General features: G+C 43.9%; 1 protein-coding gene across 3 annotated transcripts in view; it reads right to left on the bottom strand.

The window, feature by feature from the left end:
- Positions 1–2724: 2724 nt before the first annotated feature.
- The window catches only part of atrn (attractin), a 161567-nt gene continuing 140801 nt past the window's right edge, over positions 2725–23490 (bottom strand). For all 3 annotated transcript variants that reach the window (XM_083998989.1, XM_083998990.1, XM_083998991.1), the window contains 2 exons: positions 14027–14141; positions 2725–9547 (listed from right to left, as the gene is read on the bottom strand). In XM_083998989.1, coding sequence (XP_083855115.1) covers positions 9423–9547; positions 14027–14141 — 240 coding nt within the window. In that variant the 3' untranslated portion in view covers positions 2725–9422. The remainder of the gene's footprint in view (positions 9548–14026; positions 14142–23490) is intronic.

Here is a 23490-nt window from a genome sequence, read left to right on the forward strand (position 1 = left end):
GAAGGAGTGATGAAACAATGGAGGTTAAAATAAGGGGTGGGTGGAAGAGATGGATGAAAAGAAGACAGAAAAGAGGACAAAGAGGAGTGAAAAGTGTTAGCGAGCTGTGGAGGGACAGAAGGATGGAGGGATAGGAAGGAGAGGGGAAAGAATGATAGAGTACTGTATGTGGGATGGAAGAAATTGGGGGTAGAGCAATAATAGAGGAGAAACAAAAGAAAGGAGAGAACAGAGGGGAGAAAGAGGAGAAAATGTGAAAGAAAAAAGATGTAGAGCAAGAAGTGAAGGAGAGGAATAGGAATCAAGGAGTGATAAATGTAAAGAGGAGAGTGAAGATGGAGAGAGGAGGCTAAAAGTCAAAAGAGAGAATATGAGGATAGAATAAAATGGACGAATGGAAGAGAGAGAGCATGAACGAATGAATGAATAAATACATGAATGATGGTGATGAAGAAAAGGCAGAGAAAAAGTTGTATGAGGAGAGAGGGATGAGATAAGGGACTAGAAAAGAAATTGGCAGAAGGATGCAAAGATACAAGAAAGGAAGAAAAGTGGAAAGAGATGAAAAGACAAACACAAAGGGATGAGGTGAGTGGGAGAAGTTTGAGACTCGGAGAGAAGAAAGTAGAGACGAATGACAAAGGAGCAAAGGAAAGAACGAAGACGAAAAAAAGGTGCCAGACAGAAAGGGAGAGAGAGAGAGGAGAAGAGAAGAGGAGAAAGAAACGGGTGAGAATGAGAGCTCACAGGCGAAAAGAAAAAGATGAGGAGTGAAAGGAGGAGAAGAGAGTGGGAGAGTGAAACAAAAAGAGACATGAAGTGAGAAGGAGGGAGGGAGAGATTAAAGGGAGAGAAAGAATGAAAGAGAGATGCAGGATGACTGGTGATGAATAATTGCTGGTGAGAACACAGCGGCTCAGCGACACTCAGCCTCTCCTGCCGCTGCGTAGCTGCAGGGCTCGGAAACATCAACAGCAGCATTAAAAATAGCAGCGATTATTTGAAAACAGGCCCGAGGAAAAGTGTATTTACAAATAATAATACTCAACATTTGTTTCATCCTACTTGGAGCAGCAGACGAACGCGTCGCAGCATCTCAATCCAATGAGGAGAGGAAATAAGTTTGTCTTTTCACATTTGACCCTGACTGACACCTGCTGACTGACTCCAAAGGTCACGAGAAGGAAACTCTCCACCTGAGCCTTTTATCTCACTTACAAATAGCTCAACTATATGCAGAGGATGTACCCAACTATTTTGGTGACCTCTTGACCTTTAAGATTTAAAATTTCCACTTTTCTAAGTGAAAATATCATTAACTATCTCTGAGCACATTCATTCTCCCCAGAGGAAGAACCCCCTCCACATACAGTGCTTCACAAACAATAAAACGATCATCACTTCTAATTGACATGAGAAGGAAAAGGCGAAACGCTTTCATACGTCGAGTGGCTTCTTTAAGTTTTTGGTGCGAGCTCTCTGTGCTTGTTGGATACGCGTCTGAACTCTGGGGAACAGGGCTGTTGTATAGGGGAGAAAGGTGATGATAATTCTAGGGGCCCAGCACCCAGTGGGGCCCACAAAACACAGTCTAATCTTTGTATGACTGATTTATTCTGCTTAAGACCCTGACTAATACTCATAGTAATGCTGCATTAGCATCAAAACAAAGTAGGCTAAATAAAAAATGATATACGTAGTCTAAGAAAAAAAAACTGGAAAAGTTAGGGGATAGGGGCCCACTTTAGGATTCTTTAGGGGGTCCCAGAATTCCTAGCAACGGCCCTGCTGGGGAATATTTAGCATTTAGCTTTTAGCTGCTCTGAGGCTGTAATACAGAGTATGCTAAATGCTAACAGTAGCACACCAACATCCTCACAATAACAATGGTAACAATGATGTTTAGCAAGTGTAATATTCACTACAGTCTTGGTTTCTAACAGCTGCTATACAGATGTGAGCATAATTAATTTTGTAGATCCTGGATCAGGAACCAAGGTTTTGGATACATTTAATTAAATATATGAATATATGGTATTAACTTTCAGGGGACCAAGAGTGTCAAAGTTCATGGAAATGCATCTAGTTAAACATTTTACTCAAAGCTGTTTTGGTAGCACTAATCTCCTGAGGGTTCATCCTCTGTGGACCATGACTGTTTCTATTTCATGGACATCTGTTTAATTTGTAAATATATTTCAGTCACAACAGGGGAAACCTCCACTGATGTTGTGTTTTTAAAAACGATAATCAAAGTTCCTAAGAGGATACATTTACATGATATGTAATTTAATTCATCATCTCTTTACAAAATATTGGCTGCATTCCCCAGAGGATGAAGCTTTGTGTTACACCAACACCTTCATCTGTAGCACAATCAGGCAAAAAAAAAAAAAGTTACACAAAACCCTAACCATAACCTTTCCACCAGTGTCAAACCAAATAAATAAAATCTGATAAAAACACATTGCAAGTCATTTACAGTATATGCTTTGACTTTGAGGAACTCCGTCATGTTACAGCCTCCTCAGGCTTTTACCAACGTTTGTTTCTGAAGTTGCACCTTTAAAGAAAATATCTTAAATTTTTTACTTTCGTACCATAATTCATTCATGTTCCCAGGCGCCACACTCAGGCGCTCGAGGCTCATTCAAACAAGCACAACGGGAGAAGTTTGAGATGAAGTAAGAGGTCGTTACGAAGACAAACGGCAACGGATGGATTTTCACATTTAATAATAGACAAAAATGTTCTGTCATTCTTTTATGTACATCAGTAATTACAAGTTCATTAAGCTATTATCCTCAAGTTTTACATGTAGTTTCATCAGCTTCTAGTAATGCTTGTTCATCTTTACACTGCTGTCTTACATACAAAATATGCTATGTACTGTAGTCACATTTTTAAAAGCCTGGAGAGGTTTGCCATGAATGATTTTTCTTAAAAACCATTCAACAAATGTCATTCACAATACTTTCTCATTATTTACAAAAAAACAGAGCAACTGCTAAATTATACATATTAACAAACTACTTCATCAGTATATATAATGCCGCTATACAAAGAGGGACAGAAAGAAAGAACAGAAGAAAGAGAAAGAGAGAGAGAGAGGGTAAAGCCTGGTTTTACAATGACCTTATTCTGATGCTTCAACCTGTGTATTAAAGCATTTTAAACATATATATTAATGCTGCCAGTGTTTGACAAAAAAAATCTACTTGCAATGTGAATATTAGGAAAGTTTCCAGTAACTAATCACACGTAATAAATATGCTCGCTGTACATTTGTGTCAGTTAATACAGAGATGAAATAAGTTGAAATAAGGCCACTGTAAATGAACTGTTACCCCGATAAAAGATTGAGGCTTAGAGAGCGAGGCGAGATGGAGGGAGCTGCTCATCTCTTTAAATCAAAACCAAAGCGACAGGTGTTTTTCACAGGTCGGGTGGCACGACCGCAGACTGTGCACAGGGTTCCTACACATTTCCCTTTGCAAAAATTCCACACACACACACATATACACACACACGCACACCCCTCTCAGATATTTTTTGATCAGCTTGGGGGCCACTTCACACTCGGGCAGGTGCAGATGGTGGAAAGAGGTAATCGTCCGGAAAATTTGAACTTTAGGACCCAGGAATCCTGTAATGCACCATCAATAAGGTGCTACAGTAAAGTTCATGTTTACCTGCAGGACTGGGCTTTGATGCGGTCGGTAGAGCAAAGGGAGAAAAAGTCCAAAGATTTTAACCTTGGTGAGTCCAGGTTGGTACAGTATTGTGCTCATGAGTTTCTACAGGCTCTTATTTTGAAGGGATGGGACACTCTTCTCTAATGCAATTTTAATTTATGATTAGGCAAAAAAAAAAAAGGTGCACGTTTGCATAAATTTTGTGACTGTCACAGCAGTACAAGATTTTCTTTTTCAGCAGGTCTGGGGATGCTTGCAGTGAGCCAAGCCATGAGCATCCGCCACCATTACAGTCATGCTGGTACAGTGTTTTTCCACAACATGTCACCGCAGAAAAAAAAGGCTATTGATCATCTGGTGGAAGTCTGTTTGCACAAACTGCAGAAACCCCCTTTCACCTATATATTTCTTCTACGAGTCCTCCCTTTAATGTTCAAAACTGATCTGCTGACAAAATGTGGCAGTCTATATGTCCATGTTCTGCTCTGCTTGCTCAGTGATAAATGCATTGCATTTCCTCTAGCTGTTTCACAATAAAAGCCTCCCGCTGGTTTGCTGGTGGAAACCTCTGCAGCAGTAACTTCAGTTTTACCCTGTGGAGTTTCTGACCACTAGTGTCACTGTGGATCACTGTCTGCATGAGTGGGTTGATAACACATTCCTGTCAATTTTACACCAATCCACTGACCCGCAGGTGGCGGTAATGGGCAGAGACATGTCAACAACGCAGGAATTAAAATGTATGAACAAATGCATAAAAGTAGCAAATATTTCATGAGAAAAGGAACTGGATTTAACACATTTTAGAAGTTAGTGACACACACATACACACAGTGAAGCCTGTCATGGGTTGGCCACAGTCTGTCAGAGCTACCGAGCCAAACAGTGTGGCTAACCCGCTAACCCAGCTGAGAGATCAACAAACAAAACCAAGCATGTAGACAAACAGCATCAATGTGGCTGATTAGACCTCATTTAAGACTGTGTGGAGCTGCAGATGCTCCAAGCAAACTCCATGTGGACTCAAAACAAAACCACATATCTCCACTTACTGACATTATAAAGACCTAAAGTCAACAACTAACCAGTCGGTCTGTGATTGTGTATCAAAAACACATCACAAACATTACATTACCCTCACCATTACCACAGTAATGTGTGTTTTGTGATTCATTTTATCCAGAACTGCTATAGAAGTCTGCGTTTGCCCCCACCCTGATTGGTAGGAGATGTCAATCAAGCTCGGGGTGTGTACACGCCGTCCCACACAGTCCTGAGAAGACGTCTAATCAGCCAAAAATAAATGAAAACGCCTGAGTGGGTGGACCAGGCGTGAAAAGTCTTGGGTAAATGTTGAAGTTGCAATATATTTTCCCTCTAAACTCTAAAACCCTAATCACTTTCCACGCTCGGAGACTTCACAGACCTGTGCAGGAACCCAGTGAGACTGCTGACAACAGATCTGGGTCAAATAGTGTTTACAGATAATAGAGTTTGTTTCTGATCACTCTGCTGATATTGCAGTTTGAAACGCGGCGAGACCGGCCACACAGGACAACAGAGTAATAATATCCGCAAAGTTTTTTGCCTGTCAATGTAAAGTGGGTTAAACTAATCATCAACCAACAGAGGTAGAAACAAACTTTTACCCATAGACTGTGATCTGTTTCTTGGAGCCACCAAAGCAGAGTTTTGTAGTAGTTTGAGAGAAGCTCTGGGCTGAAAACCTTCTGTCTTCTTTCTCGACACATCCTAAACAAGACAAACCTTCTCCAACGTGTTCTGAACCTGTGACCTTCTAGTTACCGTGCTGTTGTCTGCGTTACCGTGGCACCCAGGAGCTAACGCTAGCAGGCTAACAGGCGTTCCAGTTTACAGGTTTACCTTGGCTGCACAGGTGATTTTTCATTTTACATTCATTTACAAAAAAAGAAGAAAGAAAAAAACCACACACACACTCACACAACCACGCAGACACACACAATCTTGATTCTTTGTGAAATTATTACTACAGTACATTGTGAATCAGCCGTTCAAATTGATTCATATATGAAGAGATTCTTTGCAAAAATGAGATTTCTGCTTCGTTGGGAAATGAAATAAAATTTGCAACTGAAGAGTGTTGTTACCAAACAAAGTGATTTTCTAGCAGTGAGCAGGTATAGTGACTGTTTGTGTGTCTGAGTGTTGTGTAAATGAGGTCGTTCTCCTGACAGAAAATCAAGTGTGCTGTGTGAGATGTCGGCTGATCTCAGAGCTGCTCTTGTTGAAGTGTGCTGATGCTGCGGAGGACAGAGACATGCTGCGTGGACAGTCAGGAGCACATGGTCTGTTTGATGATGGGTCATGAGATGTTAAAGGTTATGTTTGCTCGCCTCTCTCTCTGTCTTGTCTCCATCAGCTCGGGGTCACGCTCCGGCTTCATAAGGTCAAGTTTTAATAAAGCGAATTACAACAAATTGAGTTGTTTTTTTTCCCTACATATGTTTGGTTTTGTGGCAGAAGGACGTCCACAGGAGTCAGTGGGAGTTGCACCATTTCTGCACAGTAGAAGAACAGCACTACTTCCTCTGTGCCTTGTACATCCTGAAACAATCCTGCTATTGTCAGCATTTTCCCTCCCAAACAAGACTTTTGGCAACAACGTTGGTTACCTGCCAAACAGAATGATACTGTAGGCAAACAATGTCAAAAAAAAGAAAGTCCTGCACACCTGAGAAGAAGTGACAGGTGCGTAGGAAAGAGACTGAGGTACAAATGGTAAAAAAATAAAAATAAAACTCCCACAGCCTCACAGAAACAGTATTTAGTAAAAAAAAATGCATTATACAACTCAGACTAGCTTTTTTTGCGTGAGTTTTTTTTTTTTTTTCCTTTAATTTGCACTCAGATGGACCAACTTAGCATCCATATGCCACTTCTACCACATTCGATCGACAGTTGACGGTGATTTTCTACCATCAAGCCTCCAGCAGAAGCGCCAGAGCAAAAACATCAAAACCTGAACCGCCCCCCCCCCCAAAAAAAGTGACTCTGGTGGAGAAAAGAGCAAAAAGAGGATTGATAATAGCGAGAGCGAGTGAAGTGCTTTGATTCCTCGGTGCTCGTACGGACAGAGCCGCCTCCTGAATGTGATGGTGGTGCTCGCTGAGTGGACTTCTGAGCACATCCAGCTCTCTATAATTACAGAATGTCAACTTTGTTCATGCTTTCTGCTCTGACCTTTTTACAATGCTAAAAGTGTGCCCTTTAACCAGATGGTGAGCAGTTCTAGTATGCTGAACACATGTGAGAGCCTGGAACTAAATACGCCGGGCTCTTTAGGGCAGAATGTGAGTTATTAAATTGTTCTATTACTGTAACTTCATCTCCAAAGGCAGCGAGTTAATAACTTTGAAAAGGAGATACGTCTTCTATAGCTTCTGCTGTCAAACACCTGCAGGTGTTGCGGTACAGTTTGAGACTTATATGCAGCAGAAGATGACCAAGGTGGAGTAATTCAAGCCAATAGCCAAGGTTGGTTGCTGATGGAGAAAGGACAAAAAGGTAAGAAACACACATCTGACACCCCCATGCCCTTATAAAACAGAAAATGACTCCTGGCATTTCAAAGCAACAGCTCTGTTTTCAACTAGCAGCCTGAGTGTTTCTCTCTTCTTTTTTTTTGTGTCTCATGTTTTTTTCTCCCCGTTCTGGTTTCCCTCATTTTCCCCAGTTGACAAAAAAAAGTAATGTTTCTTTATAAATGGACCAGTGATTTCAGATAAGGACTGTGGAGAGAGCAGGTAGAGCAGATATAAATGGAGGGGAAAATAAAAAATAAAATGGAATAAAAAAAAAAACACCACCGGCTTAGAGAAACCTCACACACGGTGCACAAAGAAGGACGTAAGCCCGAGAGAGGAGGATAATTTCAAGAGGCAATCTTTAGAAAAAAAAAAAAAAGTGATGCATGTTTTTCTTTCTTGTCGTTTTTTGTGTTTGCATGAATATCCATGAGATACAGTCCATTCAAAAGGTGCAAATAAGGAAAAAGACGACGACATCTGCAATGTGGCTGCTTGCTCTGGGGATGTGCGTGGGGATGTGTGTGTGTATGTGCGTGTGTATGTGTGTGTAGGCTTCATGTGGAGCTGTCGGCCTGGTGCCATTTAAATGTTGGCATTAACCGCAGCCGCTGTAGCTGCATCAATATGAACACAGCCCCCCGCCGCTGCATTGGGGGCTAATTGGGCAGCTGTAGATTGCTCATTGACTGGTGGTGTTATAGAGGGGGGTGGGGTGCAGGGTGGGGGCATGTGTTGCATGTTAGGGGCACGGCAGCAGCAATTAGAGGCTATGGATTTCCTAGGCAACGATCACAGAGGACGCTGAACCGTCACCCCCATCGCCCGGATCACCCCGATCACTCGGGTCAATCACAGAGACCATCTATAGGAAGCCTGTCTCACGCCGCGCTGCCACGGCGACAATCGTTATTAAACGCTGGAGGGGTTTTCTCAACCACCGGCTGTTTAGCTATGCATGTGCACCTGTGTGCCGACACATTGGCTTCCAATGCAACTGGAGGAGTAATTAGCTGGAAAACTTTCAAATCGGCACTGGCGCACGATCCAGCCAGGCAGAGCCAGCGTGGTGGATGAGATGTTGCCGTGGCGTTGTTTTGTTCTCACACTGCCAGAGAGTTTACTGTAGGAAGGAGGTTGGGTCGGCAGCCAGATGGCCACAGACACACACACAGAGAGACACAGAGAGAGAAAGAGAGAGACAGAGAAAGAGGTCGGAGACAAAGCTCCAGACAGGCCACAAGACAGCGGCAGAAGACACGGAGGCCGATTAGAAATGTCACAGACTTCAGATGTGCTTTGGCTGCGCGGCCGGCCTCCTACAGTGGATCCTCATTAAAGGAGGTCTGAACATGCTGTTCGCTCGCTCCGAGGCCAAACTGTACAGGACTCTGGTGACACCGGCCCTCAGCGCTGAGCGGTGGAACTTGACAGCGGGCGACAATGGGCTGCAAATGGGTCGAGGGCCTGGGGGAAGCAGTAGTTTAGGGGGGAGGGAAAAATGCTCGCGTGAGTTTATGTGTGTGTAGAGGTGTGTTTGTGTGCATGTGCAGTTGAACACGTCCAGTTTGTTCCTGCATTCAAAATAACACAATACAAAACAACAATAACTTAAGTAAAACAAGAACATAGAAGGTTGCAAAGTCTCTGGGTTTTTCAAAAACTACGAGACGAGGATCTCTTCTAGCAGCAAGCCGTGGCCGCCTCGACTCTAACGAGGCGGTGTCGACAAATGTAAAATGTCTTTTTTTTGTTTTTTTTTGTTTGTTTTTTTCCGTTTTTTGATGGGTAGGGGTGGCGTAAGCACCCGCTTCGTCCCTCCCTCCCTCGTTCCCCTGCTCCCCCCTCCTCTGGGTCCAGTGTCTGTCATTCAGTTTGACGATCCTGTAGGAGGAGAGAAAGGGGGGGCGAAGGGTAGGCGGGCGGGGCCGGGCGGGGCCGGGCGGGGCCCCACTGAGGCGTCAGTCCTCCACAGACGACTCGGCCCCTCGCCAAAATGTTCCAAGTCCTGCGTCCCAGCATGCACCTCTCCCTGCCAGAGCGGAGCCGGCAGAAGTCTCTGAAGGAGGGGGCCGAGGCAGGGGGGGCTAATGGGAGAGCGTTGGGCTGGGAATGGTGGAGGATGAAGGAGGAGGAGGAGGAGGAGGAGAGGGGGGCGTGGTCAGATACAGGTGGAGGGCTGTGCGGTGGGCTGCTGTTTGCGGTTCCTCAGGCCTCCAGACTTCTCCTTGTAGCCCACACACATCTGCTGAGAGACGTCCACCAGCGCGCTGGCCACGGCCAGACCTGCACACACACACACACACACACACAAACAGCAGAGTTAGACAATATAATAATGATATAATATACATAATAATAACAGATGTGTCACATGCTTAATCTGTGAATTCGAATCAGTCATTTCGATCAGTTCAAATCAGTTCGTTCATTCATAAAGTTGTCAAAACGTCTTCACACTAAAAGAACAGATTAGATCAGGGGCGATGTTTAGCTCAGTTGGTAGAGCAGTCTATCTATCCTGCGTGTCATTACCCCCCTCTCTGCCTCCCATTTCCTGTCACTCTCTCTACTATCCTGGTCCATTAAAAGGCAAAAAAGCCCCATATATATAAAAAGAACAGATTAGATCAGATTAAAGTGACTAAATGATAGCAGGTCATTCAATTTGTGAATGAGGATCAAATGAAGTTTTAAGAAGAAGAAAAAGAAACTTTATTTATATAGCACCTTTCTTAACAAAGTTACAAGGTGCTAGGGTTAGGGTTAGGGTTACCTAACCCTTAAAAGAGACTTCAAGTTCGTTGAAGAGCAGGATAACCTGAGGTCCACAGGTACAGTAGGCTGCTCCAGAGTCTGGGGGCATTGTGATAAAAAGCCCTGTCCCCCTTAGTTTCCATCCTAGACCCTAGAAGGCCGTGTCTGCGGACTTCAGGTTGCAAATAGCTGGGAGCTGAGCCGTGCAGCGCTTTAAATGTGAGTAATAAAATCTTAAAATCAATTCTATCAATTCTGAATTTCATGGTCAACAAGTGAAGTGCAGTTGAAACAGAAGATCTGTGAGCCACTGGAAGGTGTATAAGTAACAGCAGAAAAAGCTATAAAAGTCTATATTGCATAGTAAAACTAAATACTGATAAAGATGCAAATTACCTATTTAATGGACTGGGAATCAATCATCATATGATTTAGATAACTCAGATCAATTGAATACACTTTAATGGTCACAAATTCTGTAAAGATATGAAGTTTATGTGTATAAAGCTTTTTAAACACTGAAATATGAGAAACGCTGGCAGCCTCAATAATCCTGTAGAACTTGGAGCTTGTACTTTAATTTTAGAGCAATTAACGACTGTAATAATCGGACTGTATTGCTGTGATCTATTGTTCTGACTTTATGACTTTTTGATTGACTTTAATTGATTTTGCTTTTATCCTCTTCACCGTTCAGGTCTTTAAACTGCCATTTGTGTGAAAGCTGCAGGTGCTTCTTCCATTTTCTTTTATGCATCATCACAGCAGTCATTTTAATCAGCTGCCTCAGAAACCAAGAGCTTTTTCACACATACCGACTTTTTTGGGATGGATTCATAATTTATGTCACTTTTTTTGAGTGTGAACGTACATGACACTGACAAACTGTGTGAGACCCACACACACACACACTCACATATGCAGGTGGCGAGATCACAGACTCGCAACACAGGCAATCATTAACTTCTACCGCACTTCATTAACATTTATTAATACTCTCTGAGCCATGAAATTCCAATAAACTCCATTTATCTCCAATGATGGATGCATTTACCCCGATCAACTGCACATAGCCGACGGCGAAATCTAAACTCCGCGGGGAGAAGCCGCCGCGGCTGGGATCATCACATCCTCTGAATTCATACAGCCTGACAGTCCTCAGCGGAACAGGCTGCAGAACCGAGTTTGTCGAGTGCACGCTTGTTTTTAACCATCTAAAAAAACGAGGCTCGGATACGAATCAGAGATAATTTGAGGCTCTGACCTCCTCCTGGCTGTTTGGAGAGGTACAAAGGCAGCCATTTTGGGAAGAGCTTAAAGGGATAGTTCACCCAAAATTCAAATTTCACTCATTACAGTATCTACTCACCCTCATGTCGACTAAGGGCTGGGAGAAGTTTCAGAGTCCTCCGTCCCTTCTCTGAGTTACAGGGGGTCTCGGCGTAGCGGTGCATGTCCATATAACGGTTGCAAATGGATACCAACTGTCTTTGTAACAAAAAGACACACCAAAAAACATCCAAATACCTGCATGCTGCTCGTCTGTAATGTCCGTCTTGTATTGAAGCCCCGAAATGCAAACTTGTCCCGAAAAAAATTAAATAGTCTATATTTCAAGCTTGTTTGTAGCGGAAGCTCCTCTTCCTGGTTCGTCAAATTTGGAAGAACCAGGGTCCGTCCTCTTCCCAGTTCGTCCAAATGTGACGAACCGGGAAGAGGAGCTTCGAGAAGCTTCCGCTACAAAACAAGCTTGAAATATAAACTTAATTAATTTTTTTTCGGGACATTTCGCATTACATACGAGCAGCATGGAGGTATTTGGTTTTTTTTGGTGTGTCTTTTTGTTACGAAGACAGTTGGTATCCATTTGCGACCGTTATATGGACATGCACTGCTACGCCGAGACCCCCTGTAACTCAGAGAAGCCACGGAGGACTCTGAAACTTCTCCCAGCCCTTAGTCCACATGAGGGGGAGTAGATAATGAGTGAAATTTGAATTTTGGGTGAACTATCCGTTTAACTGGAAACAGCTGTGCCACGAGGTCGCGACGCCGACGACACACAATCACACGCAGCCCGAGGAATGGAAACGGATGCCGGCCGCGTGGGAAACGAGTTAAAAGCGTTGTAACAGGAGAAGCTCAGGGGCACGAGGAGGAGGGGAGGAGAGCACGGGCTCAACAAAAAGCCGCCCGAGGGAAAGTTTCACCAACAGCCGAGACGGTTTTGTTATGACAAAGGGACTATGTTGTAATTAATTAGGGCCCCGGGGCGTGCTGGTGGTCTGGGGACAGCGACTGTGGGAGGCAAAGAGGGGGTTAAACGCAGAAGGGAGGAGGGGGTAAGGAGACAGGAAACAGGTTGAGTCCTTGAAGGAAACAGTGGAAGACACAGAAGAGAAAAGGTGAGTGAAGTGCTCAGTCCTGAGTCCGATCCCGCCGTCACGGAAACAAGGATAAAGAAAACAGATGAAGGATGCGGGGAGGGAGAGTAAAGAGAGTGAGTGAGTGAGTATTGGATGAAAGGAGGCAACGGGCTCAATTCTCAGTGCTATCAAGCTGCACAGGATGGAATGAAGAAGGAAGAGAAAATAACATGTGAGCACAGGGAAATGCACTTTAAACCCAGACCACACAGAGAGAGGAGGATGGAGAGAGAGAGGGAGGGGGGAGGGAGGGGGCTGCAGCATGCAGACAGAAAGATGAGGAAGTGAGGAAACAGAGATGAGAGGAGGAGAAGAGGAAGCAGCGGGCTCCATCCTCCAGTTCATCAACACAGGAGAGAGGAGAGAGAGAGAAGCAGCATCTTAAAACATGATTCATCACGGTCACATTAACGCTGCTAACATCACACAATCACTGTAAACTAATCAGATGGTACTAGAGGATGATTGGTGGCTCCTCTTTGACATCGGAGTTCCTCAGCATTAAAACCACATTTCCCATCAGTCCAAGCTGTTATTTGTCCTCAATTAAAACGACCTGAGTTTTGTTTTCATGTCTCCTTTCACTGAGTTGAAGAACGTTCTGTGAGATTAATCTTCATGTCAAATATACAACATGTGGTAAAGAACAATAGAATGATGATGTCAATGATTTACCGTTTATTAAAATGTTGGTAAATTAACAAAGTCATTTTTCCATATAAATATTTATGTATATTTATATGTGTGACCGATGTTGTTCTAGCCTGCCCTGAGTGGGTTTTGAACCCGGGTCTCCTGCACTGCGGGTGACGATGCTTAACGTTTCGCCAAGAGGTCAATGACCACCTAGCAAGTGGATTAACACGTCTTTTATGGGTGAGTGAGTTTAACTTCAGTGTATAGAACTCAAGACTTCAGACTAAAACAAGTCCAGAAGCGTTTCTGAAAGTTTCTGTTAACAACTATGGACACAAGGTGAACACGACGCAAAAGAGATGTGTAAATCTAGTAGAGTGGAGGTCAGATAAACCAGTTAAAGGTTGAAACCCCTCTAACCAGTGGGTAAACCAGTAAACCAGTGGGAATTTAGCCCAAACTTTCTAAATAACCAGATGAATTCCCAGAGAGTGACCAGACCTTCTGTCCCGGTGTCCTCCCTCATGATGGTTTTATCTAAATGCAGCAGGAGGAACAGACTAAGCGTCGCTCCTCCTCCTGCTGCTGCTCTGGATAGAAATGTTCTTGAAAACCAGGAAACACAAGTTGTGGTGTGTCGACAGTATTTTAGGTTTGATCCACTCTGCTGTGGACGTAGCCTAAAACTCAGCATGGGGTGGATCAGAAGAAAGCCAGTGAGGGGAGCAACGGAAAAAAGAAAGTGAGACAAGTTAGCGGAGCAAACTGTCGGGCTTCGAGAACCGTCTCTCTGCAACTCCAACAAAAGCTCGGTACAACAGAAGGAGATCAAGGACAGACAGGAGAAGGAAGTGCACAACAATCAAAGCAGAGATGGATGAAGAAGAGAAAGAAAGAAAGAAAGAAAGAAAGAAAAGTGAGTGAGAACTCAGCTGCAGCATCTTACCAGACTGTCCTGGAGGAGGGATGCCGCCGGTGCCCCTGGGTAACCGCACGAAGATGGAGAGCACGGCGGCTTTGTTGCCGAAGCAAGGCTCGAGGGCGATGGGTTTGGGGACAGACTGTGGAAAGAAAGAAAAAAAAAAAAAAACATTATTACACATCACAAGCTTCCCAAATCCTGGTGAACACACATCATCATTTCAAAGACATGGATAATGGAGGCTTTGCTGTTACTGTTCTTTTCTGTGTCAGCAACATGCACAGCCGCCGCAGAGAAACCCTCTCCGTCCCCTGGTGGGTTACACACACACACACACACAAATTGGATCCCCCCCCCCCCCCCAAAAAAAAAATAAAAAAATAAAAAATAAAATAAAACCCCACTGTTCACAGTTTCAGGACAATGCTGCCTCGTATGCAGCAACGCGCCGCGACTGGAAATCAAGTGGCGGCGCTGGGAGCGGAGATTTGTGTCAGCGCCGGTGCTGGCGGTGCAACTCCTGTCGCCGCGGGCAACCAGACAAACCTGACTCTCTAATACCAATATCTCCTGTTTATCAGCAACTCATCCATATGTGGGGATGAGTCCCCCCTCCCCACCACCACCACTACCCCTCTCTCTCACTGTAAACACTGGCCGGACCGGCTGCTGCCTGCTCGCCTCCTACAATATTCATGGTTTTACTTCAGCTGAGGATATGGATATGGATAACACCGCCACCTCGCCTGCATACAGATACACATACCTCCACATCTTTTTCTTTCTGTTTCTGTACTCCCAATTCCTGAGCCGGACAGGAAGCTGGGCCTCGGTATCGGCTCACACACACTTTTGTGGCTGCTTCTCGACACACACACGCGCACGCACACACACTTGTCTGAACATACAAGTTCAATCCCTTCCCACGCTGGTCTCTATACTCTGGAGAGTTGAGCTTAATGCCCCCAGTAGCTAGCAACACCACATTTTTATACCCACTGTATACATACTCATACACACTTTCTTTCTCTTTTCACACATGCATTCATCACAGCTTCTCTCTTTCACCCACACACACACACACACACACACACAGTGAGACACACAGTAAGTGTACACAAGGGGAGCGGGGCAGTAATGATATTCAGGCTCTGACCCATTTTACACATTTATTCTCTGCTCCGTCTCTCTGAGGCTTACCTTTCATACCAGCAGGATACACAGCCTGTCACACAGGTAGCTGGGGAAGTGGCACAAAGACCTGGATGCCTATGGGCGTGCATGTGTGTGTGTGTGTGTGTGTGCATGTATGTATTCGGTGCAGCTGATGTTGTAAGTGAGGGGAGATCTCTATTTGTTTATGCTCTTACAGATCATGTCCGTTTATAGCACGTGCATGCGTCTGTGCAGCGAGCTGTGTTGCAGTACAACCTGACAGGGAAGGACATTTTAGCCTCTATTATCTGCACTGTAAATATACACACACACACACACACACCTCAGGATGTGAATGGGCTGGTACTTTTTATGTCAGTCTCATCATGTTTGAATAAGCTCCCACATCACCAACTCAACTATTTCTATGACAGCGGCGTCAACACAGCTGAGTCTCTATGACTTGAATTATGGGAAACAGGGTCTGCACGTCTCCAAGAGTGAGTCAGTCCCAATAGACTCCAATGTTAAAACGTCCATCACAGCAGAAACAAACATGTTTACGGCTTGATACAAAAACACTTGTGGTCTCTACAGCTTCATGATGACTAAACACACACATTTGAATTTTATCAACCCTCCTGTTGTCCTTCTGGGTCAAATTGACCCAATCTGTTCCCTTCCTTCTTTCCACAATCCTTTTTCCCTTCCTTCCCTCCCTTCGTCCTTACTTCTTCTTCCTTCCTCTTTTGATCCAATTGACCTGATCTGTTCCCTTCCTCCATCTTTCTTTCCTTCTTTCCCTTCTTCCTTCCTTGAACAAATCTGTTCCTTCCCTCCATCTTTCTTTCCTTCCTTTTTCCCTTCCTTCTTTCCACAATCCTTTTTCTCTCCCTTCCTTCCTTCCTTCCTTCCTTTTTGACCCAATCTGTTCCCGACCACCTCCTTCTATCTTTCCTTCCTTTTCCCCTATACTTTCCTCCCATCTTTCCTTTTGTCCTTCCTGCCTTCCTTCCCTTCGTCCTTCCTTCCTTGACCCAGGAGGACAACAGAAGGGTTAAGGTTTAAATATTTGAATAACTGAGGATATGCCAGATATGCACCATAATTTCAGCTATTTTTGGATTAGCCAGGACTTAGGGGGCGGAGTCAGGCCCTGCCAAGATGGCAACGGTGGAGCAGCTCACTCTTAGATCCAAAACCACTCTACACAGTCTATGGTCTCCTCAGAGAAGTGGGCTATGGCTAAATGTGGGTCAGAAGAAATGTAATGACAGTAAACAGCAAATATAAAAGAGACAGAAAACAGAAAACCCTAAGCATTTGGTTCTATTTGCAGCTGAGAGAACCAGGATCCAGCCTTTGAAACATTTGTAATTCAATTATCATCTCTTATACACAAGGAAATAAAATCAGCTCAATAAACAGCAATAGAATAGTGCCACGAATAGTATGAATGAGCTAGTTTTCAGCCCTTGAGGGGATTTGTTTAATGTCAGATCAGTCTATAAAAGTTTTTTTTTTCTTTCTCTCTTTCTTTCTTCACGTCTTGTCTGTGGGAGGAAAAGAAACAATGGAAATGCTCTTTTAAGGAAACAAAGAGAAACAAAGACCCTCGGTAAGAAGAAAAAACAAAAAACAGAATAATCGTCTGATGATCAGTCTCCTTAAATGTTCCACTTTTCAGCCAAAGTGAAAAACCAGGAGGAGTTAATTCTTATAAAAATAAGAATTAACCAAGACTCCTAATCGAAGAGCTCTGCTTGGATGCCGTCAGTCAATATATATACATAAGACACAGCAGAATTTCATACTCCATCTGATCAGTGATTAAACTGATGAGGAGCCCAATTAGTATCTACAGGGTTCATTAGAAACAGTGCGGTGGGGGTTTGTAGCTATCTGTGATGCTAATGTAATGAGACCTATGTTTGAAGGCCAAACAGTCCTTATTAAAAGAGACAGATAACGACAGCGATGGTAAAGATTTCAGGTCTGTTGGAGGCTCATGTGAACATGTGTGTTTACGCATCTTTGGACAGAGAAGGTTATTAAGAGGTTGTGTAGCCTGTGTAGCTTGCAGCAGTTTTTTTAAAGCCGTGTTGATCCTGGACTCACACACATGCAGCGTTACAGGCCCCCCACCCCTCTAAGAACTGACATGGGAGTGAGGGAGGGGTGGGGGGGTGGGGGTTCAGATGCAGACAAATGAGCTTGTGGCGGGTCAGTCGGAGCGAGCTGCTGGAAAACACTGCAGTCAAACCGACGCACGGAAAATAACAAGTGCTCAGACACATATTTGGATAGCGGAGTGATGTGCAGCTTCTCAACTCTGACACGCTGGGATTTTAACAATAAATCATCAACACACTGCTGCGACTTTGAGGAATGAGCGTGATTAATGTAAACAAACAGGATGTTGAGGGAGACGTCGGGTCACTGCTTTGTTTTTACATCCGCAGCTGCCACCTTGATTATCTTGGACTCTGCTGTCGACTCAAGTTTATTTTTAAAAAAAAAAGACTAAATGAAGATAGGTTTGTCTCAGGGGAGGGGACACTTTGTCCTGTGTGAGACATCGTCCATCCTTAGACATATGAATCTCATAAGGAAAAATGTAGAAAAATCCCCTCCCCCTTCTTTCATCCTGTTTTATTTCTGCTCTCATCCGTCTCTCCTTGTGTTCAGCAGCATCAACATTACTTTTAAAAGAAACTTTAATCGCCGTAAATTATATATTCAAAATATAACAACAATAATTACCACAAACAAATAAGATTGACAGCTTCCAGCAGGCTGCCGGTACAATGACGGATTCATCCTCCCGTGCAAAGCAAAAAGAAGAAAGTGTGGACAGACAGGAGCAGCTTCTATACACCAGGAAGTGGGAGGTTTAATGAACAATGTGGACTCATTGATGAGAAACACGAGAGCCAAAAATACCACAGGTGTGCGAGAGAAGCCACAAATCATTTTAACTGTGGTCTAATTTGTTTGCAGCGAATAAACACCATGAAGGTAATTTGTCTGCGACACCGTTCATCACAGATGCTTCACTTGTGTCTAATATTCCCTATGTGTCTAAATGAAAACACACAGAGGTAATGTTGTATCTAACACCGACCTGCTTGGATCAACAATAACTGGTCTGAACAGGAAACAATTAGGTTTTCAGCCTTTACGTTATGTGACAAACACTTAGCACCTTACAATAGGAGCGGCTGTCAGGAGAACACAATGCAACTCGATAGGACAAGCTGCAGCCAGGCAGCAGTGTCCTGACTTTATTACAGGGCTGAGGTATTCACCTGCATTAGGTGGACATAATAAGTTTATCAGTTCATCCTTCTTATACTGGAGGTGGTAAAAAGGCTTCTGAGTGAAGACGACAGAAGAAAACAGTGTCGTCTTGTGATAATAGTGAAGACGACGCCCCCAACATTAAAGGTCCAGGGTGTAAAATCAAAAATCTAAAACATTTTGTGATATGTCTGCTGTTTCCTACTCCTCCTTTGATGGTTTATTTATGAACATGAAACTCGCAAAATGTGCTCTCTGGCTGGCTGGATTTTCCATTTGGGCTGCCGTACAAACATGGCGGTGCAAGATGGCGACGCTCTCTAAAGCAAGACCCTTGCTATGTGTATAAGAATAATTGTAAGGCTACGAAAACCAAACAAACTTTATTTTATAGCGATTATACACTTATACAAATATATTCATGGGTAGTATATTCAGATTTTGGCAATACACCTTGCCTATTATTTCACACTGGTCCTTTAAATTAGATTAATACATATATTTGATGCATGCACCACATGCACAGGTTTTCTTTGGGTGCTCAGTTTATAGCTGTGAGTGAGAAAGATGGACTCCATCACCAAGTAGAAAATAAATTACTGTACATACTGAAAAGCTGAAACCATTTTCATATAATAAAAATGTTATTATATTTGTGTCCACCTGTTGCACACCAGTAAAGACTTAAGCAGTTACATTCACAATCTCCTCCCATTTACATACATTACGGTTGCAGTAGGACTGATGTGGGAGGAAATGATCAATGTTGAAAAAGGCATGAAATTAAACATATATAATCTTGTCAGAGGACCCTTTGGGACCCCGTCCAAAAGACTCTCCGATCCCACTCTGGAACCACTTTAGAGGCGCTCACGCAAGAGGTGGGAGTGAACCAGATGAAAGTATCCTAATTAAATACTGAAAGAGAGCAAATTACCATTTTGTTTTTCCATTTGACTGCAGCCAAAGCCAGTGGTGTCCCTCAGGGGCCAAAAACATTAATATCACTTACAGCTTTGTGTGATAAATGAGTGATGAGTCAATAACTGGATAAGACAACCCGGCTCTCCGTGTAAAGGATCATTTCTTTCCATTTTCAATATCATGCTCCTAGAACATCATTATGTGTGGCTGCGACGTGGATCTCTGAGAAATGGGAATTAAAAATACTGACTGAGTGTTCAAATACAACATTAGGTGCTACAATATCACACTCGGCTAATTTTGCTCCTCGATCTCTTGGTACAAGAGAAGAAACAATTATTTTGGCCTTGCCAGGAGCGGTCCGACCAGGCTCGGCTCACTCCGGTCCACGGGTCTGTTTTTGCCTCGAGCAAAATGTATTTCTTATCCACAATGTTTACAGTTGGAAAGATGAGCTCGGCCCGTGATAACCTGAGCACATCTGTACTCTTGAAAAACAAATAACTAAAAGAAGAACAAGACTGACAGCTTTTAATTTTACAGCTTAGGGCTGTCATAAAACTCCTCTGCCAAATCCAATTTCCACTGCAGCAGCTGCAAGCTGCTCTTAGGTTCTTGTTTGTTTACATGCTCATTTCTCATTTTCTAACACCAGCATCTCTTATTCAAACTGGAGAGGGAATAGGCACTGCAAAAATAAATCTGGAAGTGGTGGAGGCTCGCTGTCAAGCTGATGTGCGGATGTGACAGGGGGATCATTTTGATTTTAACAAGCTCATTTCCTAATCGATTGCATTGAGAGTTCATCAGAAAGACTATTGTATCCAATGTGCAACCTCAATTTCAACCTGAGCGTGCAAGCCAACCACTTCACTTCCTTTCCCATTTTCCACAAAAACAACACAGAGCACCCCCTAAAGAACACAGTTTATCTCCTTCAACACACATGTCCACTTTATTTTGGCCTGAGCAGTAATTAAAGCTGCAAAAACAAAACAAAACACCTTGAAAAATTCAATTATCCATCCTTTTAAACTCTTTGTGAATGTGATTTTTTTTTCCTGCTCCTTGCCTAAGATGTTCCCCAAAGGTAGTGTCTTTTCCTGCGGTCTTCTTCAGAGGCTGTGTGTTAATAACATTCCCCAGCAGATGCCTTTGTTTTAGAGCGCCGAAGCCCTCCCCTCCACTCCCGCCTGCCCAACCTCCTCTGGAGAGTTATCTAGACTGGCCAGGCAGAGCAGCGAAAGGTTTTGTTAAATTACCTCCAGTAATTAGCCCAGCACGTAGCATCGCTGCTGTGCCCACACACACACACACACACACACTGACGTGGGCATACGCTGCGGCTGCATGCTCGTCCGCTTTCATCCGTTGCATTCATCTCTACTTCAGCAGCGGTTGGGGGGTGAGCCCCCCCACCCCGCCAGCGATGAGAGCCAGTCAAACTCCCTGTTGCTATGACTCACCAGGTACAGACACTTCCACTGAGCTAACTTTGATGAGTTTTTCGTTCATTTGGTTTCTGTTTGCCAAGAAAATGTTTGGTCGGCCTTTAATTCTAATCGTCATATTGCAACAAATATAAACTGCAGAGGTATGAAGGGAAACAGGTTGAAGTGAAGGTTATCTGTCAGGTAATCTGAGGTGAAAAGGAGCAGATCAGCTCTTCTCTAAATTGGACGAATAAACTGTAAAGTGCTAAATTTGGTGCAGCATGTTGTTGTTGATGCATGGTTACATTTTGTTGCTAGGCGACACCTAGTGATCATAGTAAATATGACAGGAGCACAAGGACAAGACACAAAGTCTATATCAGGATGAGGTTGGATGAAATACAGGAATATGACACCAGAGAGCTGTGTTCGATTCCCATGGTGAAACCATCAGTTTATATTGTAACCACGACAACAAAGATAATCTCATCCAGAGGAATTACTGACTTACTTTAACTCAAATCCCGATCTTTTCCTAAACCAAAGCAAGACGTTCTTGTAGCATCTTTGCTTTAGTAACCATGGTGTTAAAGGTAGGTGCACCCCTGTCGGTAAGATCCACCTTTTTATCGTTACCATGACAACTGAGGTCTGGTACATTGGTGCAATTTCAGGAGACACTCCCATAGGTCATGAGGACGCTACAATATCATCTGTGAGTAAGATCGGGCACCATGATCCATTGTTCCAGTTTTAAAGTGATCAGAGATTAGATGCATTATTTCCAATCAATACTGATCACATATCTTTAAAGGGACAACGAGGAGTTTCTATTCGGTTATAAAAAAGTCTCACGTTAATGTGGATAAATCTCCGCTACCCACACTTGTTAATGGGCCCATTTTCGATAAATATATCGTTCTGTCTCTATCGTTATTTTGTTATTATTAGTGGTGGCGGAGATGCTGGTCGAGCCGACCAGTGTTTTTTACTTTCGGTTTCGCAACGAGTCATGAGAATAACGCAGCTGAATCGCCGTTTATGGTCGGAACTACGACGGTATGTGAACCTCTTTGAACCTCTGACTTTAATTCTTGATGAATGAAAACATGAGTCCGTCTTGCGCCGGTCAAAATAATTTTACGGTGCGCGCGGAGGCTCATAAATGTAGTGTGAAAACGCTTCGCTTTTCCAAAACTCCTCGTTGTCCCTTTAAGGAAAATCAGCTGATCAATAAGAGCATCCCTCCTACGGGTGGTATGGGTTTTCTGGTTGTTCTTCCTGCTTCAGGCCACTTTGGAGTATACAATGCCCTTCAAACTAATGAAAACTAAGTCAACAGCAGCCACCTCCCAATATCTGTAATGAATGTCAGCAGGACTCAGCAGGTGAGCCGGTTCTCAGCTGATTCCCTGAGATCTGTGTGGAGCTAAATGTCTGATTACTGCGAACAAATAAAAACAAGGCTTCATGGACCTCTAGCCTCGCCTCCTCTCGCTGTGCTTCTCCTTCAACGAAAATTATTCATGACAACCGGCTCACCAGTGGCTTCCTGCAACGTCCTGCAAGTTTAACTGCAAACTTTTGCTGCCTCCTCCCTAAAAACAACCGTGGACTCTCCTGATCCCATGGGCGACCGCACGATAAAGAAATCTTGCCACGAGAGACGTTATAAATAACAGAGATAATTTACTTCTAGTTATAAACAACACTTGAGACATTAAAGATGTAATTGTGTCACCTGTTGCTGCCTCATGTGCATCTCCACAACAATTCACTTCCAAATTTATGAAGCACGAGACTTTAAGGCGCGGCTATCGGAGAGGAATGATCATAATTGAACACAGCTCTGGTGTTTTGACCTTTGACCTTAGTTGTTCTTTGCCTGCAACACTCGACAGTCACTGAATTAAGGTTATCACACTCGTGCAATTGCTCTAGAAATCTGCCAAATGCCTTCAATTTGATGCGATACCCTGTGAGTGGAGGGAAGATAATGGTGCACCACAACCAACCACGTTAGATAAACCGGAGCTGCCCCCCCCCTCCCCCTCCTCCAACTCGCCATTTTTCACATTGCACGTCCTGATTTTCTCTCGTCCCACGGTATCTATAAATAAAAGCAGAGCATTAGGCGTCACAAAGGTAATCATCTGCCCGTGAGGCTGGGCCCGCAAGCTCCATTTGGCAGAAGCAGAGTGAATATATCTCATCGGTGGAGCAAGTTTGGACTTCCCACCGAGGCTATAAACAACTTTAATGATCTTCGGCTCCGTGTGCAGAGTCTGGCCCCCTGTATGCTCTGATCGTGGGTCTTAATACACTACTGTAGCGCCCTGATAAAACAGCATGGAAACAAGGGGAAGAACCTGCTCCGCGTCGCTCAATCTCCACGAGGAGATAGGATAGTGTGCGCTCACCGTCTGAGCTGGTGAAGGCACAGAAAGCTGAGGAGGAAGATCTAAATTGGATCTCTGCTCCTGGGCTGCTGCTGCTGCTGCTGCTGCTGCTGCCCTGACGGAGAGAAGGAGAGCAGGCCGGGAAGAATGGAGGAAAAGAAGAGTCGTGGTGGGAGAAGAAAAGGTAAAGCAGAGATGGAGGAGGCGGCGTAGGGCGCCTGATTTCCACAGCAAGCTGCATCTTTTCTTTTCCGCACAACAGCACACACGGCAACAC

Source organism: Trachurus trachurus (assembly GCF_905171665.1).
Source record: "Trachurus trachurus genome assembly, chromosome: 22".
Classification (NCBI taxonomy): Eukaryota; Metazoa; Chordata; class Actinopteri; order Carangiformes; family Carangidae; genus Trachurus; species Trachurus trachurus.